We start from the raw sequence: 19277 nt of genomic DNA on the forward strand, positions 1-19277 counted from the left end.
CATGTAAGTTAATTTTCATACTACTGAAGGAAGCTTCCCTCATAAAATGCACAGTTAAATCGAAGGCTTCATTAAACAGCTTTCTGCTTTTGGAGTCCATTGTTCTGCAATGTCGTATTCCTCCAAAGCATCCTCCACACCTGCGGATGCCTGGAGCTGCCTAGCAACCCCATGCTTACCTAAGGAGCCTGGGACTTCACTGAGCAGGCTGCTGGAGAACTGACAATTAGCAGGAGCAGGAGACAGTGATTTATTCTACTATAAACGGCACCTTCTCCTGCTTTAACAAGGAGATGTTGTACTGAGTTTATTGGTTCACGCACACAAAATGACTTCCCAGCCTGCAAGATGAATACACCTACAGTCCTGAAATATTTACAGATGTGTTTTGTCAATTGAAGGCAGTGTTTGCTCTAGTCTGTAATTTTTTTCCCTTTATGTGCAAGATAAAACAAAACAGTCTGGCTAGTGTAGATTTGAAAAAGTTTGGCTTATTCACCGTATCCCCATGTACAAGGGATTTCCAGAAAAGGTGGTTATGGGTGTTGAGCTTTTAATTCCACTGTTCGCCATGTTGTGGCTTATTAGCCACAAAGTATATTAAAGCATTTAGGCTTGAAATTCTTTCATATAAAGGTTTGAGTAGTGGTGTCCTTTGAAGGAAGTAATCATCTTCTGTCATTGCAAGCCATCTTTGCTTGCTTAAATTTTCAAGATTTAATGGAAGCATTTGTGTGATAAAACTTGTATTAAAAGATGAATACATGCTTCAAGCTATTTTAATTTTCAGCATAATGCAACAGTAGGTCCCTGCCTGTAATCAGTGGTTTTGGAGAGATAGCTTCAAAAAAAGTACAATTGGTATTATGGACCAGTCTCTGGGTATGTCATCTCATATCTGTATATTTTATTTATTAGCACAAATTATCTTCTCATACAGAAATGCTATTCACTCCTCAATACAGTGCCCCATAATAATGCTATAAATTCTATATGCATCGAAGAGGAGAGTTACCCTATTACATATAAATCTACAGTGTTCGTATTTGAGGCACTGTCAGTACTTCTGTCTGTGCAAACACTGTAATTTTGTTAAGTGAAGTAGAGATTGTTCTTATATAAAGAGACTGAAGTAGCTGAAAGCACAGCAAGCTGAATAATTTTGAAAATTAAGAATTGTTGCTGATTTATATTTTTTTAAAATATTAACAAGATAAAAGGTCATAACTTATATGTATACAACTTGTATACATAAAAGTGTATAAATATCTAGGTACTAGGGTACCTCTCTTCACTGGTGAATACAAGCACCTTTCAAATATGCTGCTTCTCTGTCAGTCTGGCTTACAACTGGTTCTGTCATTAACCTCAGTCTATTATAAATATTTTGCCACAAACCAGTTTGTAACTGGACATGTTTCTCAAGCACAATAACTTGTTCAGGCTCATCTTGACTTTATAAAACATGCAATTTTAATGTTTTTCTTTCCTGGGAAATGTCAAAGTATCACAGTTTCCTTTCAATTGAAAAAAAAAAAAAAATCATTGGAAATTGTGCAGAAGTGTAAATTCCCAGCTGTACCACTGACTTTCAGCAGGAGCAATGACTCTGGATTTTTACTTGTGACCATTTTGTTGCATCTTTTCAGCTTATAGACTCTCTGTTTTGCATCTGCTTTCATAATTCAAGTGATTTGACATATATCTGTAACCCAAGACTTACCAATAAGCTGTGTTGTGATTTAAATAATGCTGGAATTCATGGCATCATCAGGATAGTCTTCTCTGACACCAATTTTACCCCAGAACAGTATTGCTAGTATTGGAAAGGGTTTGTGACATTAGGGCAGCAGACAAAATTCCATGTTTGATTGCAACGAGACCAGTCTTAGTTCTGACAATATAAAGACTTTATGCAGATATTTCTTGATATGTGTCAGATTTTTCTATAATGAGCCAGAAGGGATTATTGCAGTGTAACTTGGGCAAAAAGTTTTTCTGGAATTCTCAACTGGAAATGAGAGTAGCCTCTAGTAAGAACACCACGTAGCCTCCCTGTAGGGATTTCCAGCATTGGAAAACTGTTCTCATTCTTGGCCAAATATCGCATTAGTTTTAATTAACTGCTGTAAATCTCCACCTTTCTCCTGTCCGAGTCTGTCTTCCGTTCCCAGCTGCGAGGTCCCGCTGACGGCGGGTGGTTCGCGCTGGCTGCGCGGTGCGGCGGGGCCGGTGTGGCTCACGCTGCACGCAGAGCCGACGCCGTTCGCGCAGCTGCGCGTGACGGCTCCCCTTCCCACCAGCCTCGTTCAGCCAGCAGCAGCTGTCAACTCCGCCCTGGCTCGGACGTGCCACCCTCCTACGCCTCATCAGAAGAGTCAGTTTTACCACTGGAAGTGCTATGGCATGTTTCGGTCTGTAACGGACTGTTTCCCTCTTTGTCACAGCCTTGTGCTAGGCTCTGCTGTGACATCCTAGCCCATCCTAGAGTACGGCCTGCTCTAACAGAGGTTTGGCCGCCCTGAATGTTGTTCTGATTTTCGGCTGTATTCAAAGTGGGATTGACTGTGCTGTGCTTGCTGAGGGGTGCAGGTTGCTTTTTGTCACCAGCCTCCCGATTTTCATGGCATGGGCAAATTTGTAGTGGCAAGTTGGTTTCCTAGATTTGTTTTAAAGAGTAGCTCCACGTGTGTCTTTTGTTGCAGTAAGAACAGTTTGACCCATACTCCTCTTTCCTGTAGTTATGGTCTCCTGAAGCATTTCAGCTCAGTGTGGTGTACCAAATCAGCAAAACACACAGGTTAAAAGTGCCAGCCAGTTTATCGTGCAACTGCAAAAAGGTGTAAGCCAGCATGGTATGGGGTGAAAACAAACGGCTAAGGATAGAGAGGCAAAGGGTTCCCTTACAGTCTCTGTAGCCAGTAAAAGCACCTCGGGAACCATATTCTTAGTGTTACCAAGACATAAGGGCAATGTGGAGATGGGAAGGATGAGTGAGACACTGAGGGGCTGTGAATTTTGCCTGGTGGGCTGGGTGGTCATTGAAGGGAGGGTGTCACATTGCAGGACTGCTCTTCAGTTCCGGATGAATATGGTAGGCGCAACAGCAGAGAAGTGTGTGCTCAGTTTCCAACCTTAGCCAAAAGCAATATCTTCAGGCCTTACAGATGAATGCATTTGATTTACAGGGGGGCTTTAAGCTGAATTAACAGGCATTCTTCAGCACAGGCTTACACCCATGTGGTGTTACCCTTGAATGGCAGGTTCCAGATACAATTATCCAGGCTGGTCTCCTTGGGAAGGAAGCAGGTTATAGTGTTTTATTTCAGCAGGCTCCAAGTGTTGCTGGGGTCATGGCTCTTTTGCTCCAGCTCCACTTACAACAGCGAATGGCAGCTCTTGTATGTAGAGGTTTGCATGACTTGAAATGCTGAACACCATGAATGGTACCTTTTATAGAAATAAAAATAATCTCCTTTCTCCTCAGATGTGAGGTTTTCCTAATAATTATATGGACCCTCAAGGGTCAGGATTAAGTATGTTCTGGCCTAGAATCAGATGACGGGTAGCAGTGTCCTGCCCCCCTGGGTTTGATCCACTTTGACATGCTCCCTCCCAACCACTGACACCAGGCAAGAATGCCTGGATTGTTGCGTGTGAAGAAGATAAACACTTAATCATTTTTAGCATTAACTTTACACTTTCTTAACTATAATCTGGCTGATTTTTCTTCCTCCAGTAAAGCGTCCCCCTACTCACTCCCCCAACCCTAAGTTAATTAAATGGACACAGGGGATAGAGAAAGACTGCAGACAGGATGTTTTCAAGTTTCCAGAGTCCTTCCTGCCATAACACTCAATGCCAATAGTAAACTATAAACTGAGCTCTCCCTGAGTAACAAAAGGTACTTCTGAAAGCAGAGGCATGTAGTTCAGTTATCACGGACTAAGCCACATGTGAATTACTGCCACAGAGCTTTGACTCTGCTGTAGGGTAAGTATTTTTGCCAAAACTGTGCCCCACAGAAGCGGTAGGGATAAGGCTGCCTTCACCCACCATGCTGGCAGCAGTGACTCTGAAGCACTGGGTGCTCTGCAAGGATGTGCCCAGCATACTCTGAGCTAGCTCAGACCTCAGAACTGAGAATGGGAAAATGAACTTTCACAAAGTTAACAACTTAGGTTTATTATTAAGTTGCATTTCCAGTGAACTGATTCTTCCTGTTCTCATTGACTGTGATATTAGCAAGGAGACTGATGTTTTAATGAAGTTTTTTGTTCATATTTTTAATGTCTCTTACTGCTGGTGAGATTTTTGATTTTTTTTTTTTTTTTTTTTTCATTCCTGAATTTCCAGGCCTGCAGGTGGTCTCTATGGCATTGATAGCATGCCTGATCTACGCAAAAAAAAGCCAATTCCACTTGTCAGTGATCTGGTAAGGGATTTGTTTTTCTTCTGCCGCACAGCCGTTAGTACAAGTGGCTTTACTTTCTGACATACAGTAATGTTCATTGTTACTTCAAGAAGTTGAAAGTTTCCTGTTTTGTTGAATTAATTCTTACACTAAAGGGCTAGGAGTTGTGCTTGGAAAAATCTCAGTGAGAACGAGCTATGGTTTTGTAGACAATTTAATTTATTTGGCAGAATTAAGATATTTTTTCATGTTCATTTTATCCTGCACAGAATACTTGATTATTTTTAGGTTTGCATTATTTTTAAATGTTTTCCTAAAAATCACATACTTTAGGGAAAGTTACAATGTCCATGTGAGGTTTGGCAACTTACCAGAAGGTTAGAATTTCAGAGGATAGATAAATGAGCATATGTGCTTGGATTTTTAAAGCAATTTGCAATATTGCCAGTAAGCTTTTGCGCTGAGGAAGCACAAGAACCAAGAGAGTAATAAGGACAAGTTTCATATGCTTACGTGATACGGTGAAAGCAGGCTTCTGCGGGACAAATGGTTTTGTTGGCTGTGTTAAGTACCTGTAGCAATTTCATACTTGTGAGAAATGCTATAACAACTGAAACACCAAAGTTTCCATATCCTATAATTCATGCGGAAAGGTGCATGCAATTCTCTCTGACAGTTTATGCATGAGAAGCTTAATGTGTGTCTTACTGACTGCTTGTACCTCAAATCTTTGCAGTAATGGCATTAACTTGTGTTACTTCCTTTGTATGCTTTCATTCTCTCTCTCCACAGGCCATGGTAAGTGGAGCTGAAGACTATCCAGCAAGTCTTCACCAGAAACAAAAATTATTTTACCGTATTTTCCCTCTGCTTTTTTGCTTTTTATTTTGAACCTGCAGTATTGCAGTGCATGCATATCCAGCACTCTATCCTGCTCCATCACTGATGGAATGAACTTTTTCAGTCTGTCTTCAAACAACATAAAGCAGAACATAAATTGAGGTTTCTGATAGTGTTTCATTATTTCAAAGCAGGTGTTGCTAGCTTTAATTTCCTTCTCTGGCTTCATCTAACTGGAGTGGCTTGCCGAAGAAGTCCTTTGTATGCCAGTGTGAGGTGCTGCAAAGGCACTGTCCTGTGCTGTCCAATACTTCAGAACTTGATGTTGGCATGATATGAAAGAGGCAGTTTTGAGGGGAAAATGCTGTTCATTGTGTTCAGTGATGGCCAATGAATGTGATATACCAGCACATTCAAACCTGTGCTCCCAACCCATTCTGTTCTTCTTTTTACTCTGTTTATTTGTAAACCTTTCACTGTCACATTTGGAGAGAGGTGTGTGTGTGTGTGTGTGTTGTAAAACTGATTAAATAATCTCCTTTTGGATGTGAATGAAGTTAGACAGAGAAGAGTGAGTCCCACGTAGTGACCTTAGGCAATAGCAAAGTTACCATTGCTACCAGAATATAGAAGTGGAGATATGAACCCAGGTTTCATTCCCAGTTTTTACCAGAGAAGCAAATAAAAATTTGCCAGAGTGACACTGGTTGTGGGCAGATGGAAAGAAGTGGGAGACCTTTCAGAGTATGCATTTGACTCTTCTGAGATGTAAGCTATCATTTAAGAAACCAACTTGAATGTAATAAACTGCTGGTTTGGTGTTTGGCATGACAAAGTCCCCTTGGTTGCATCTCTGGGCATATGTCAGTGCATTTCTGAATTGGTGATGAATAACAAACTTTCTTCTTTCTTAGTCACTGGTTCAGTCCCGGAAAGCCGGAATTACCTCAGCAATGGCCACTAGAACATCTCTCAAAGATGAAGAGCTGGTAAGTGGGAGGGTTGCTTGGCTCCTGTTAACTTTTAGTAAGCAAATTAAGGGAATTTGGCTCTCTGGGATGCAGAGCCAGCTTCACAGATGTCTAAAAATATAGATGTAAATCTTCTTGTATCATTTGTTTAAAGAAACCAAACATGTAAAAAATAACATTTAATGTGTCAATATGATCCTGAAAAACATAGTCTTACCATTTCCTTCTGTGCTATCTACCATGGGGGACAGTGTGTAAAACTTGCTTTATGCAATATATTCCTCATCCACAAACCTTAATTCTTTTCTTCCATCTCCTCCACTTTTTTAAATGCCTGGAAAAACATTTTTGGAAGGGTGTCTTCTGCTGCTGCTTGTAAAGGTTTGACAAATTTGGCTACCTCAAAAGTGTAGATTTACTGCACTGCTTGTGCCTTTTCCCTTAAAACTCATGTGCTAACCAGCAAAAATAGGTTCAGTCACCTTCTTGGCTGTTCGTTTATGTGTGCTCTTGCTTTCAGAAATCTCATGTCTATAAGAAGACCTTGCAAGCCTTAATTTACCCCATTTCTTGTACAACTCCGCACAACTTTGAAGTGTGGACAGCCACAACTCCTACCTACTGCTACGAATGCGAGGGGCTGCTATGGGGCATAGCACGGCAGGGAATGCGCTGCGGGGAATGCGGAGTCAAGTGCCACGAGAAGTGCCAAGACTTGCTCAACGCTGACTGCTTACAGAGTGAGTAATGGCCAGTAGAGCGTGGCTGTTCCAAAAGTGTTACCAGAGCTTTGCTAAATGCATAGGTGATACCTCAGTGACCAGTGAAGCTGCATTTATTAAAATGACTGTATTTTCTGAAAAGGTGCCATTGGGCTAAACCTACCCCCATTGCCCTGCGGATGCAGACAGCTCCTCTGACCCAGAAGAACTTCTTTGCCACACTGTGCTTGATGTGCTTTGAAAGGTTTAATTCTTGACTCTTTCAGATCTAGTTGTTTTTTTTTGTTTGTTTGTTTTTGTTTTAACCTATGTAACATATTTAATTTCTCTGTGTCAGCTCAGGACATCTGTTTGCTGACATATCCTGCATAGAAGAGAATCAGTGGCCTGAGTGAACAGGGTACTAGGCTGGATGCTCTGATGGTTGTTCTGTCCCTCCTGCCCTGGTATCCCAGTCAGATCGCTTGTTTCAGTCATCAGCCTGTTAGTTTAAGCTCTTCAGAGCAGCACTGGGTTCCTGCTTAGGGGAGAGAGTCCTTGGACTGAGCTCAGATTTTCTGTACCAAGTGCAGGTTGGCAAGGCATTTTGTCTTTTTAACAGTTGGGTCTCATGGTTGAATCATTCTAGAGACCTGGGGCTGAGTCAGCAGAGATGATGCGTCGGATAGGAAGGTGTTGTTTGAGTGTATGCGCAGTATTTCATCATTTCTGTTTATTTTGTTGTTTTTATCTGCAGTGTTCAAAAACTAAGCCTTGTCTTCAAAGAGCTCTTCAAAGAGCTGTGACTGCAGAATAAATGAGACCTTACACTAACAATGGAGAAGTTCAAAAGGAATTTGATTAAAGCAAAATATATATATATAGAAAAAGTATTAATTTAGGCATCTAGCTTGGTCCACTTATTTTTATTTGCTTGTAAAACAGGTTCATAGTTTGGTCTCAAATTTATCTTCCTGCTTGAGAGCAAAATATCTTAGTCTAAATGGAATAGAAATTTCTGCCATATGTGTTAAATCTTGAGTAGGAAGATGGGGCTGTTTCTTTTCACTCTTGATTTTCTTGACGTTACAGCTTGATGGACTAAGTCTAAGGAATCAGAAAAGTTTGTGAAGTATTGAACACACTTACTGCAAATCCATGCCAGCGACTACAGGAATACAAGATTTGACTCTTTATATCTGCCTCAAGCTCTGGTTGTTTGGGAAAGTCAGGCTGGATGATCCAGCAAGGGATACTTTGTGAATCATAGGTCACTTGTTTTTTCTTATAGCCACAAATGGATGTTGTTTATGCTTGTATTTTTCATGTGTGCAGGGTTTTAAACCAGTCATAGTTAGAACTGGGGCTATTTGCAATGGCTTATTTGTCAGACACAGCTGATAACTGGTGAAACATCTCTGTTCCTTGGTTGCTTAGCATTTCTGGATTTGTCTTTGGGGGTTACAAGGTGATCTTTATAGCATTCAAGCAATTGAGTCGTTAACACCTTGGCTTTGTTGTGACCTTTCTGTGACTAAGCAAGGAGCTGCTGTATTGCATTTGGTTCAGGAGAATGTAGTTAAGTCATAACTCAGTTTTCTGACACAATCTGTTGTAGATGGTCACTTAGACTGAGGATAACTTTATTTGTTTCTGGAGCTCACCAGAACCCTGTGCTAAGTGATGATTTTCAGTATTTGAGATGAAAAGCTGCTGATCTGTGCATCCAGATGCACGTCCATGATGTTATAATGTTGCAGCAGAGTTGTGATATTTCAGTGTGGGGAAAATGCTGTAGAGAGCAGAGGAAAATTAGGATTGCACCAGCAGCCGTGAGGACACAGACACAAAGCTGTTGTACAGAGCTCATGAAGTCAAAAACAATAGATGAAAACTAAATTTAAGAACTAGCTAATGACTAAGAGGAAATATATTACTGCAGAGGATAGCTGTGGCTATCCATGCTCAAGAAGGGAGACTTTGGACTGGGATGGATACTGGAGAGAGTTCAGTGGTAATGGGGAAAATGTGAGAATGTCTTGAGAGAGGATGATATGCGTGTGTTACTCTTTCAAAGGAGAGGCTTGGCAGTGTCAGACAGGAGGAGGACAGGAACAATGCTGTTTGAAAAAAGTAAAAACAGCCATGCTAGGTCTGTCCCAGTAGAATGTTTCTAAACGGATGTTGTGGAGCCCAGGGCAGAGGTGTAAGACACACATGTAGGGCTCCTGTGACTCTGGCTTACTCTTACAGTTTATAGCTATCCATGGCTTAAAGTCTTTCTGAGCAGTAGATGCTATGTTTAATAGCTGGCAGTGTTGGCTCGGTGAATTGGCTTAATCCTTGCTTGAACCTGTTTATGTCTGAACTATGTTGGGGAAGAGGGAAATAAGCAGCAGGGAGGAAGATGGTCTGTTTAACCTTTTACTGATTGCAAAAGAAAAAATTGAATAAATTCACTGTAAGAAAACTAAAGGTGGAAGTAGAAGACAACTTCAGTGATGAGAACAGGGAGTCTCTGGAACAGCCGCTGAAGAATAACCATGGGGGCAGGTTTTCTAATCTCTAGTTGGAATTAAATAAGCTTATGCAATGGGCTGTGGGATGTGATGATGGCAATAGTCTTCATTTTTCTGTGGAATAGAAGTAAAAACTGGAAACAACTCTACTTTTCATATATGGCAAAGCATTAGATAAGAACTTGTTATTTTATTTATGGGACTGCAGATGTTTGCTTTGCACATTTTCTTTCTAAATGTAAACACAAGATACTTCAGCATGCAGAGTTAAAGAAATAGAGGAAACAACTGAGAGTACACTGCGTTGAAAACTTGTGAAGCATGTAGAAAGGTGAAACCCAACCAAGCAAAAACTTCGCTTACTGAGTTATTTGGAAGCTGCCCAGCATCTGAACAGGGAAGATACAGAGACTGTGAGCTGGTGTTCTGTGAGGGTACCCACTGTGAGTGTGGTGGGTGTCATCATCTGGGGTGGAGATATAAAGGAAACTGAAGATGGCAATTGTGTAATTAAAAGACAGACAAGGCAGAGGAAAGGTAGTGCTGGGAGATTAGGAAGACAGTGCAGCCAATGTGTGGATGTGCCACTGGGTTGGGAAATGTTATCAACACTAGATATCTACTAGAAGGCTTTTTCAGGCAACTGTGTTCTTTGTCTTGCATGTTCATGCTAAAATCCTTCTAACTGGAACCTAACCTACCAGGACAGAAGAAAATGGGAAAATTAAATTAATTTTTATATACGTTTGAAGAACATAAGGCTGTGCTTGAGGAATAAGAAATGGAGTTTCTTGGGGACAAGCAACAGTTTAGAGATCCAATAAATTAAAAAATGAACTTTCTTGTATACTAAACTCAGGAGGGATATGTTCCTAACAGAAGCTTGGTTGTTGCTGTTGGTTAAAAAAAAAAAAAAAAAGTCATTCTCAGGACATATCTTCACTTAGGTCTATGTAAGGCTTCCAGAAAATGTTATATTGGAGTAAAATGAATTTTCAGGCTGGTAACAAATACAATTCTATTGAAAAAACCTTGATGCCTCTGGATATATCTTTACTTCAGTCTCTGTAAATCTTCCAGAAAATGTTGCATTGGAGTAAAACAAATTTTCAGGCTGGTCACAAATACGGTTCCATTGTCTATGCCTTGCAATTTTGGGTAGACACCTGGGGTCTTATTCCTTAGAAACAGGATGTGCTATTTATCCATCTTCTATCCTTCAGTCTTTCTGGGGGAAATAAAAGGATCTCTTTCCCCAAATCTGTTAGAATGAATTTTGTTTTTTTCTTCTGGGTGTTTTTCTTAGCCTCTATATTTTTAAGAAATTGAGTATCTGATACCATCAACAAATGTGTGGGACTGCAGTGATGGAAATACTCAAATTTAGCTATGCTTTGTTGCAATTTGAATGAAAATCCATTTGCAGACTGGTTCAGCAGGGCTGTTCCATGAAGTGGCAATGTCTGAAGTACAGTAAACTGAAATGAGTTGTGGTATGCGTACTGCAGCCACCTGGTTTATGGTTCTCTTGGCACAAGGTTGTTTCTCTGAGAATGTTTCTCTATTGTAGGTACTCAGAAGATATTATTCCGACGATGGGGTGCTTACCTTTTTATCATAATGTCATAAGTATTTGCTCAAGGGAAGACGGTCTCTTCTTAGCTTTCTGCTGTTCTTGAAAGTACTTGAAACCTCTGCTTCATGGGTACACTTCCCTTCTTACTTCTTGGCTGAAAATGGATTGAGGGATGTTCTTTAAAATCCCCATGGCATGCAAAGCTTTTTAAAAAGTGAGCTTTTATCTCTTGCCCTGAGCACTGGTAGCGCTAACTAAAATGCAATGGCTTGGGCAATGCTGGTATGAAAGCGAGAGTAAAGCTGAGGAAGGATGTGTAAGATACCAAGCAACAGATGCAAAGTAAGCACAATTATGAAGAGGCAGAAGGGAAAGATATTATGCTAGCAGGATCCTCCTAAGAGAGGCCTATACAGTTCTGGGCTAGCATTTGAAAAGTTGTTGTAATCAGCTTCTGCAACTGTGTCTTGTTTTTTTTTGTAGTGATTCTATTCTAGACCTTGGTAGATTACAATTAAACCTGAGAAAAGAAATTGCCCTAGGATATCAGAATCTGGTGCTCTGGAGATCTTGAAAATGAGCTTCAAACTACTGTTGAACATGAAATCTGTGTTGTGAGTGTGATGAGCTGTATATCTTTATTAGAGCTTCTTTACAGTGTACTGGAGGAACAAACCTTGGAGAACTTCACATGAGCTATCAGGGCTGTGTTACTGAATGCCCTGTTTTTGGTACTGTTTTGGCTCCTGGGGTCTTGGTTCACCTTTGGAGTTGTTCAGTGCTTTTTGACTCAGGACTGAAAATCAGGTATGTTTGCAGCTTTTTGGATGAGAAACTTGTGTGTGTTGCACTCTGAATTCAGAGACTGCAGTCCAGAGACCAGCTCAGTGAGTGGACCTTTAGTGAGACCAATTAAATCACTCCTGTGATAATCATCTTGGCTTCTGGGTCAAATCATGATTAGACACCATGGTGATGAACACTTGTTTGCTTCTAGAATCCTATGTAGGAAAATATTTGCACAGAAGGAGGAAGGATACCTTTATTTGAAACTTGAATATCTATTTTAAGTTTCAGGAATATATAATTTCTAAGCATTATCCGCCTACTGAACAGCTGTCTTCTATCCTGCCAGTGTTGCTTTCTTGATTTTTTTCCTGTTAAAGCATAGGATAACAGAACTGGTGGTTTACTAATAGCTGTACCAATACAATTCCCAATATAGACATATTTGCTTTCTGTTTCCAGTCATAAATTGATTCATAATTCAGTCCTAGAAAGGAAGAGAGAAGGAAAGCCCAGAAGCATTTGTATGATACTGTACACAGTACTTATATATTCCTGTGCCTTTCTATTGCCATTTATAGGACTACTTGAAAAGCTGATACACTGGCCAAAATCTTCTTTTTGCAGCTGAATAAATACGGTTCAAGTCTAACAGCAGGAAGAGCACCCTTTGCCACCCAGTATAGTAACATGCTTTGGGTTTATATCATATACATCATATTAGTCCTCCAGTGGTGGTTTTGGAATCTCTGGTGGTTTTGAACCAACAAGCAGGTGTTAAAATTAAGAGTATGTTGTTGAGATGGAGGGTTTCTGTTCTTTTTTAGTCCTTCTTGTTAAATAAGGTGTCTGTCTGATTCTGGCTTTTGCACTGCAGTTCAGGTGCATCCTCTGCAGGGGGAGACACCTTTCCCAAGGAAGGAATAATGGAGCCTTCTTACCTGGGAAAATTATCTGGGCGGAGTGGGGGGAGCAGCGTGAATGGAGGTGGGGGATTTCCTCTGAAAGTCAGGAGGCAGAAGGGCTTTCTAGGGGTCTGTGTGACATGGCTCACACATCCTGCAGCCCAGGATGCCCCGGACTGCTGCTAGCCTTGCAGAGGAATAATTGCACTATGCAGTGTCTCTGGGGGTGGTGGGCATGTTAAATGTGTTTTTAAGTAGAATTCCTTCATTTGTGCAAGTTTGCATTCTGAAGAAGCATTTGATGTTCCTGAAGTGCTTGCGTTAAGGCAATGATGCAGACCATGCCACCCCAGAACTGCAATAACTCTTGTCCCATCTCACTGTGATTAACAGTGAAACATTTATATTTGCAAGCTGCCTCACTAGTAATTTATTTAGAAAATGGTTTTGAAATAGAGCACCATATAAATTCTTAATGTTTTAATTTGGTTCTTAATTTTCTTAACATCAGAAAGATCAGCGTAAGATTGGTTTCTTGGGATCATGACAGATTTCAGAATTCCAGCCAGGAAACGCAAATTGTTCAGTTCAGCCTTTCCCAGTTTCTCAAACATTTTCTGTAGCTCTGCATACACCGCCTAGAGTCCACCTCCATCCGCAGAAGACCTAGTTCTGTTAAAGCTGAATTGCACTTCTTATCTGAAGTTCAAAGTATAGCCCCTGGTATCATTTTGGCTTTATGTTCCTTAAATAAATGTTGGGTCTAGAGCTAGGTGATTGTCTGATACGAGACATCGCTTTGGGTGGTGCTAGTTCTTCATCGCCGTTGAGGAGACACAGCAGGGACTGCGTAATTAATTCCAGTATTTTGATTTCATTTCATCTTACGCCAACAATAGGAAACTCAGGGGCAGATACGTTTAATTGTACTAAATGAAATACTGAACATAAGCCTCTAGCGAGCCAAATGAAAAAAAAAAAAAATCAGGTAATGTGAAGTTATGGCTTGTTTTATACCCAGGTCTTTAATAGCATGCTTTGGTATGCAGTGTCCTTAATGAACTTCTGAAACTTCACTGGTCACGGTCTGTTCCAAACTGTGTTTTTATTCTTTTTGGTTTGGATGGTGGAAGTTATAATTGAGTTTTGTTTCTTTATTGAAGTGAATTTAGTAACGGTGAAAGGTGTTAGATTGAAGGCCCTGGAAATGGATGTCTTCAGGCAGTGTTACTCACTGGGCACCCTGTTGAGCCTGCTAACAAGGTTGTCTGTTATGTTGTACTGCTAGAGGTCCTTTACGTGTATGTGTTCATAGAACTTTATCCGTATTTGGTCACTACCTGCTGAAACTGTTTCATGTGCAAAACTGCAAAACTTATATGAAAGGTGCTCCAGATATCATATTTGTCCACTTCTTCGAGAAGAAAACAGTTTTATGTATCTGTGATTGATGGGTTCCTTTACATACACTTGCACCTGCTTTAATACCTATTTTTAAGGTAATTTAATATTTGGTGAACACCTGGATGAAGATAATTTTTCTAGGGCAAAGCTTACTTTAAATTATCCCAGAGAAGAAAAATAAGCAAAAGCATATTAAACTAAACAGAAATATGATTGAATGTGTTCACAGAACTTTTGTACTGGTTTCATTTATCTGATTTAAGATCATCACTTGAAATTGCTGCAGACTGCATGTAGAGAGACTGTGTACAATCTTGGGTTCCTGCTTTTCATTTCACACCTGGCTTTGTCTGCCCTGTTAGCTCATGTCAGTGCTTTTATTAACACATGCCTCACATCTGAGACAGTAGTCAGCAGCTGAATATTGAGAGCGAACATGACTGTCAGAATTGAGTAGAGAGTAGTTGGTTGTGGGGGCATTCTTATCTCATAATTATATGAACTTTTCAGTCTTGTAGGAAATATGCAAGTGACTAGAAGCCCCTCTCTTTTTCCAGATATAGTTGAATACTTATGTAGTAAAGACCCTATGCCTGGCTCTTACGTTTCCAGCTGCTAGATACTGTACAGGTATCCCGTTTCCTTCCACAGAGAGTCCACATTGTCCCTAGTCTTCCTTTTATCACCAACATACCTATAGAAGCTTTTCTTGTTGCCCTTGACATCCCTGGCCAGATTTAATTCTGTCAGGGCTTTGGCCTGATCCCTGGCTGCTCGGACAGTTTCTCTGTATTCCTCCCAGGTTACCTGTCCTTGCTTCCACCCTCTGTAGGTTTCCTTTTTGTGTTTGAGCTGGTCCAGGAGAATATCAACCAGCTTTCTTGGGCCCCTCTCCCCTCCAGGGCTTTATCCCATGGTAATCTACCAAGCAGATCCCTGAAGAAGCCAAAGTCCGCTCTCCTGAAGTCCAGGGTAGTGAGCGTGCTTAGAACCTAATTTCTGGGTCTTCTTCAGCTGCCAGGGTATTAAACTTAGGTCTGTCATCAAGAGAGCAACCTGACCCCAGGTTATAGAGGAATCTGGGCACTCCTCTGGCATTATCCCCTCCCAGCTCTGAGTGGTCCAGATTCTCTTGTGTGTATGTTGAAATGTGGGGAGTCTGACCATAAAAGTCAATATCAAGAGCCATCATGTGGAGGGTAACTCATGGCTTTGATCCTGATGTCCAGATTTAGTGAAACATGACATTGTGTTTGTCTGTTTCTGATGAGCATTATGTACTTCTGGTGCACAGGAGCAGCAGAGAAGAGCTCGAAGCATGGGGCTGAAGACCGAACCCAGAATTTCATCATGGCAATGAAGGATCGCATGAAAATCCGGGAGCGGAATAAGCCAGAGATCTTTGACTTGATAAGAGATGTGTTCTGTGAAAGCAAACTGACACATGCTCAGCAGATGAAGACAGTGAAGCAAAGCGTGCTTGATGGCACCTCAAAATGGTCAGCAAAGATCACAATTACAGGTGAGTGAGAGAGGCATGGGTTCTCTTGACCTATCCTAGGAGCCTAAAGTAAGAGAGTTGGTGTGAAGCTACAGAGAATGCAGAGGAAAGGCTTCTCTGACCTGTGTCTCTTTCTGTTCAGTGTACAGGTAGTAGGTGGAGATACTCCTACCCTCAGGCCACTGTAGTGTACCGCAAGCTAAAGCTTATCAGGAGAGCTCTCATGAGTGATATTCCTGTTTCTCTGGCCAGTCTGAGCTGCTGCTTCATGTGCTGTGTGGACACACTGTCATACTGCATGGTGGTGCTAACTCTTCTCTTTTCCTTCCAGTGGTGTGTGCTCAGGGTCTGCAGGCCAAAGACAAGACTGGGTCCAGCGATCCATACGTAACTGTTCAAGTGGGTAAAACAAAGAAGAGGACAAAAACAATTTTTGGGAATCTGAACCCTGTATGGGAAGAGAAATTTTACTTGTAAGTGCCTTTACAATGAGTCTTGGCCCCATTTTGCCTGTTTGTATGGTCTGTGCTTTGACAGCTGTCTCCTCTGTCAGTATTCAATCCCACATCACCTGTGAGGTGCACTGGTCTCTTTTCCGCTCAGTGTTGCCTATCTGGAGCGGCAATGTCTTTAGCTATATAGTGCACACCTGTTCATCTCATCTGTCTTACTTCTGTATATGTAAATTGCCTGCTCTGTGAACGCTTCTATGTTGATGTTTCTAGAGAAAGCTAAAGAGAAAGGAAAAACTTTAACTCAGTGACTTTTGTTCCTAGCTAACAGACATATTTTAAAGATTTTTTTGTAATATAAAAGTCTTTATAAAAGACTAAACAAACTTCCCCTGACCTGTTGCTGTGACCTGCTACTGGTGTTTGACCAACAAAAGTTGAAGACAGTTGTTTGTCACTTGTTGGTGGCACTACCAGTCTCCCCTCTCAGATCTGGAAAATCAATGTAACAATCATTTGAGGGATTATCTGCCTTCAAGATGGGCAATGTATCTATGTCTGGATTGAAAGCAAAGGCTGCAGGCACAATTCTTTAGATATCAAGTACTCTCAGAAGGCCAAAGAATGCATTACTCTATCCTGCTTTTATTGAATAAGTGAACACTACACTCAGTTTAACAAAATGGAGACATGAAACCCAGCAAGTATTTTTTGAAGATTCTGGATGATCTCATTCAACCTCAAACATCTTTATTTCCTTTAATGTCTAAACTCTTCCTTTGTACCTTCTCTCTCTTTACTTTTTTTTCTTCCCTGTTTTTTCCTAATCTCCTTGAGTGGAGCTCTCTCTGCCAACCAAAATCTGTGGTTTAAAATCAGGCTTATATCAGCCTTGCTTTGTCTTTACAAAGTACAGTACAAACAAAATTATTTTTAAAGTAATTTTGAGCTACTCATTAATGTCATAAAAATCTTGGTGCTATTTTGAGCATGTAAACCCTTGGTTTTATTCTTAATTTAATCCAAGGTAACATTACTGCTTGGTAAGAAGTAAGTATACTTAGGTGCCATTTGAATAACTCTAGTCACAATAGCAGTAAGTCTGTGTGGGAGCCTTAAGGACCTTGATTTACCATGCCAAGTAGTTACCATGGTATTTGCAGTGTGTTCCCTTCTAATTTTAGGAGCTTCAACAAATACTGTGTTTAAAGATAGATAGTGCAACGTGATAAATGTCACAGTTTTAACAGTGCCACTGTTTAGATTTTATTGCCATGTCTGTGATTCAGCAGATAATGTGCTGTTGGGCATTAGAGATGATGCTACAGTCTATCTTGCCTATGTCTAAGTGGTTGTTTTAATTGCCTTGGAATAGCAGGAATAGATGAAGGAAATGAGCACAGTGTCCAGATCAATGGCAAGAGAGCATTCAGTATTGGAATCAATGTGGTGTTTCATTAGTAGATGTCAAAGCTCACCTTATGTTAGATGAGGAGAGTCATTTACAAGTGTATGCAGCATTGGTCTTTTACATGCCCGTCTTCTATTTTTGCATTTATGGATTATTTTTCAGCTTGCAACTCTAAAATTTCTGAAATTTTCTACCCTATAATCAAATGGAAATTTAAATGAACATATGCAGGCCAAAAATACCCATTACATACCAAGCTTTTTTAGAAGAAATTGTCAGGACAATCAAGAGATTGCCAGATTTAAAGGCTTGGGTTGTGTGTGTTTGTTTCTTAGAAGGAAGTTAATGTATAGTGAGAGAAAGGTGTGTTGGTAGTTATTGAAAGCCCATCTTGCAGTAAATGTATGAAAAGTTTGGTGTTCAAAACACTTAAACATTTAAATAGGCACAAGATATGTGAGTAGAAAGAGGTCAGGTCAGTAGCTAATGTGTGTATCGGCAATTGCTGTTATTTTTCTGTTTGTCTTGGTAGACAGACTTGTTTGTAGCTGATGTTCATTAGGTGCCCAATGTCTTTTATACAATCACAGTTCCAGTGTCTTTTCAAAGGTTGGCTATAGAGCCAGAAATCTGTGCATCAGTCACTATAATTATAGCATTGTTTTGTAATCCATGGCGTGAACTGAGGCATCCTATGTACAGCCGAGCGATATAATTCTTTCCACAGGTTTAGTAAAGTTTATTAAAAGCAGATTAACACAAGTTTTAAAATTTTTAAGGCTGCACTAGCCTATTTCAAATAATTTTCCTGTGCTCGTTTACAGTGATGGATGGAAAAGTATATTAACTTAAATACCTCTCCTTAAATATGACTTTGTTCCTTTTCTGTGTGTTTTCAGAAAAAAATGTTATGGTAGGCTTGACCCAATTCGGAAGTCCAGATTTAGAACCATATTTTAGAAAAGGCAAGGTTGAAAACACTTTGGGTTCCCATTATAAGTGCTATTTAGGTCATTACTAGCCTGTGTCACTGTAGGCATCTGCTTAGGTTGATTACCAGTTCTTAAAGCATATTATGTTTTCTGAGCAGGTGATTTGTAGGTCCTGTTTCTTTCTGAAAATTATCTCTATGTATATTTACATTTTTAGCTTTAGGAAATGTGGTGTTATAGAGGGATTTTTGTATCTCTCATTGGAGTTTGAAGACCTATGAAAAAATAAGGGGTTGATCTTCCTGCTCAGTTCAGAGTTTTGCAGACTTGATGGAGAGACTCTGCATTTGTGATGCTTGGCAGGATGAAGCTTGATCAGGGACTCCAGCCATTGCTGCAATACAGAAATGTTCTGTGAACATGTGCAAAGGAAGCCCTGCTTCCCTTGGCTTTACATCATATTCCCCTTCTGCAGTAATCCCCAACACCTTTCCTATAGTTACGATGAGCTGGCTTATAGATAGTCTCCTTCATATGCCATGTACGTTTCTCCCCTGTGCTCTTGGTTCTCTTCCCTTGCCCTTAACCCTGGCTGGACAGAAGGCAGCACATGTCCTGCCTGCAGTGGGTTCTGAGTTGCCTGGATTGGTTGGTACATGAGAGCCAGGTGGCTGCAGACTTTCCAGGGATGGCAGCTGGTATGGGTTTCTCTTCTCCATCTAGCTGTAATTTTTTCACGAAACTTGTTGGAACATAGAAGCTTTCATAACAAGCCTGTGTAACTAATTTCCTCAGGAAACGGCCCAGTAATTTTAGAGGGAGGATATTTTTGCACTATTCAGTACAACTAGAACAAGACATTAAT

At 40.5% G+C, this 19277-nt stretch overlaps 1 protein-coding gene across 17 annotated transcripts in view; it reads left to right on the top strand.

The window, feature by feature from the left end:
* The window catches only part of UNC13B (unc-13 homolog B), a 216109-nt gene that overhangs the window by 125422 nt on the left and 71410 nt on the right, over positions 1 to 19277 (top strand). For 9 of the 17 annotated variants that reach the window (XM_042804534.1, XM_042804537.1, XM_042804538.1 and 6 more), the window contains 6 exons: positions 4357 to 4435; positions 5207 to 5212; positions 6169 to 6243; positions 6746 to 6965; positions 15411 to 15638; positions 15949 to 16090. In XM_042804534.1, coding sequence (XP_042660468.1) covers positions 4357 to 4435; positions 5207 to 5212; positions 6169 to 6243; positions 6746 to 6965; positions 15411 to 15638; positions 15949 to 16090 — 750 coding nt within the window. The remainder of the gene's footprint in view (positions 1 to 4356; positions 4436 to 5206; positions 5213 to 6168; positions 6244 to 6745; positions 6966 to 15410; positions 15639 to 15948; positions 16091 to 19277) is intronic. The other 8 variants (XM_042804535.1, XM_042804541.1, XM_042804544.1 and 5 more) reach the window with 1 other exon arrangement.

Source organism: Tyto alba, unplaced genomic scaffold, assembly GCF_018691265.1.
Source record: "Tyto alba isolate M040663 unplaced genomic scaffold, T.alba_DEE_v4.0 Super-Scaffold_42, whole genome shotgun sequence".
NCBI lineage: Eukaryota > Metazoa > Chordata > Aves > Strigiformes > Tytonidae > Tyto > Tyto alba.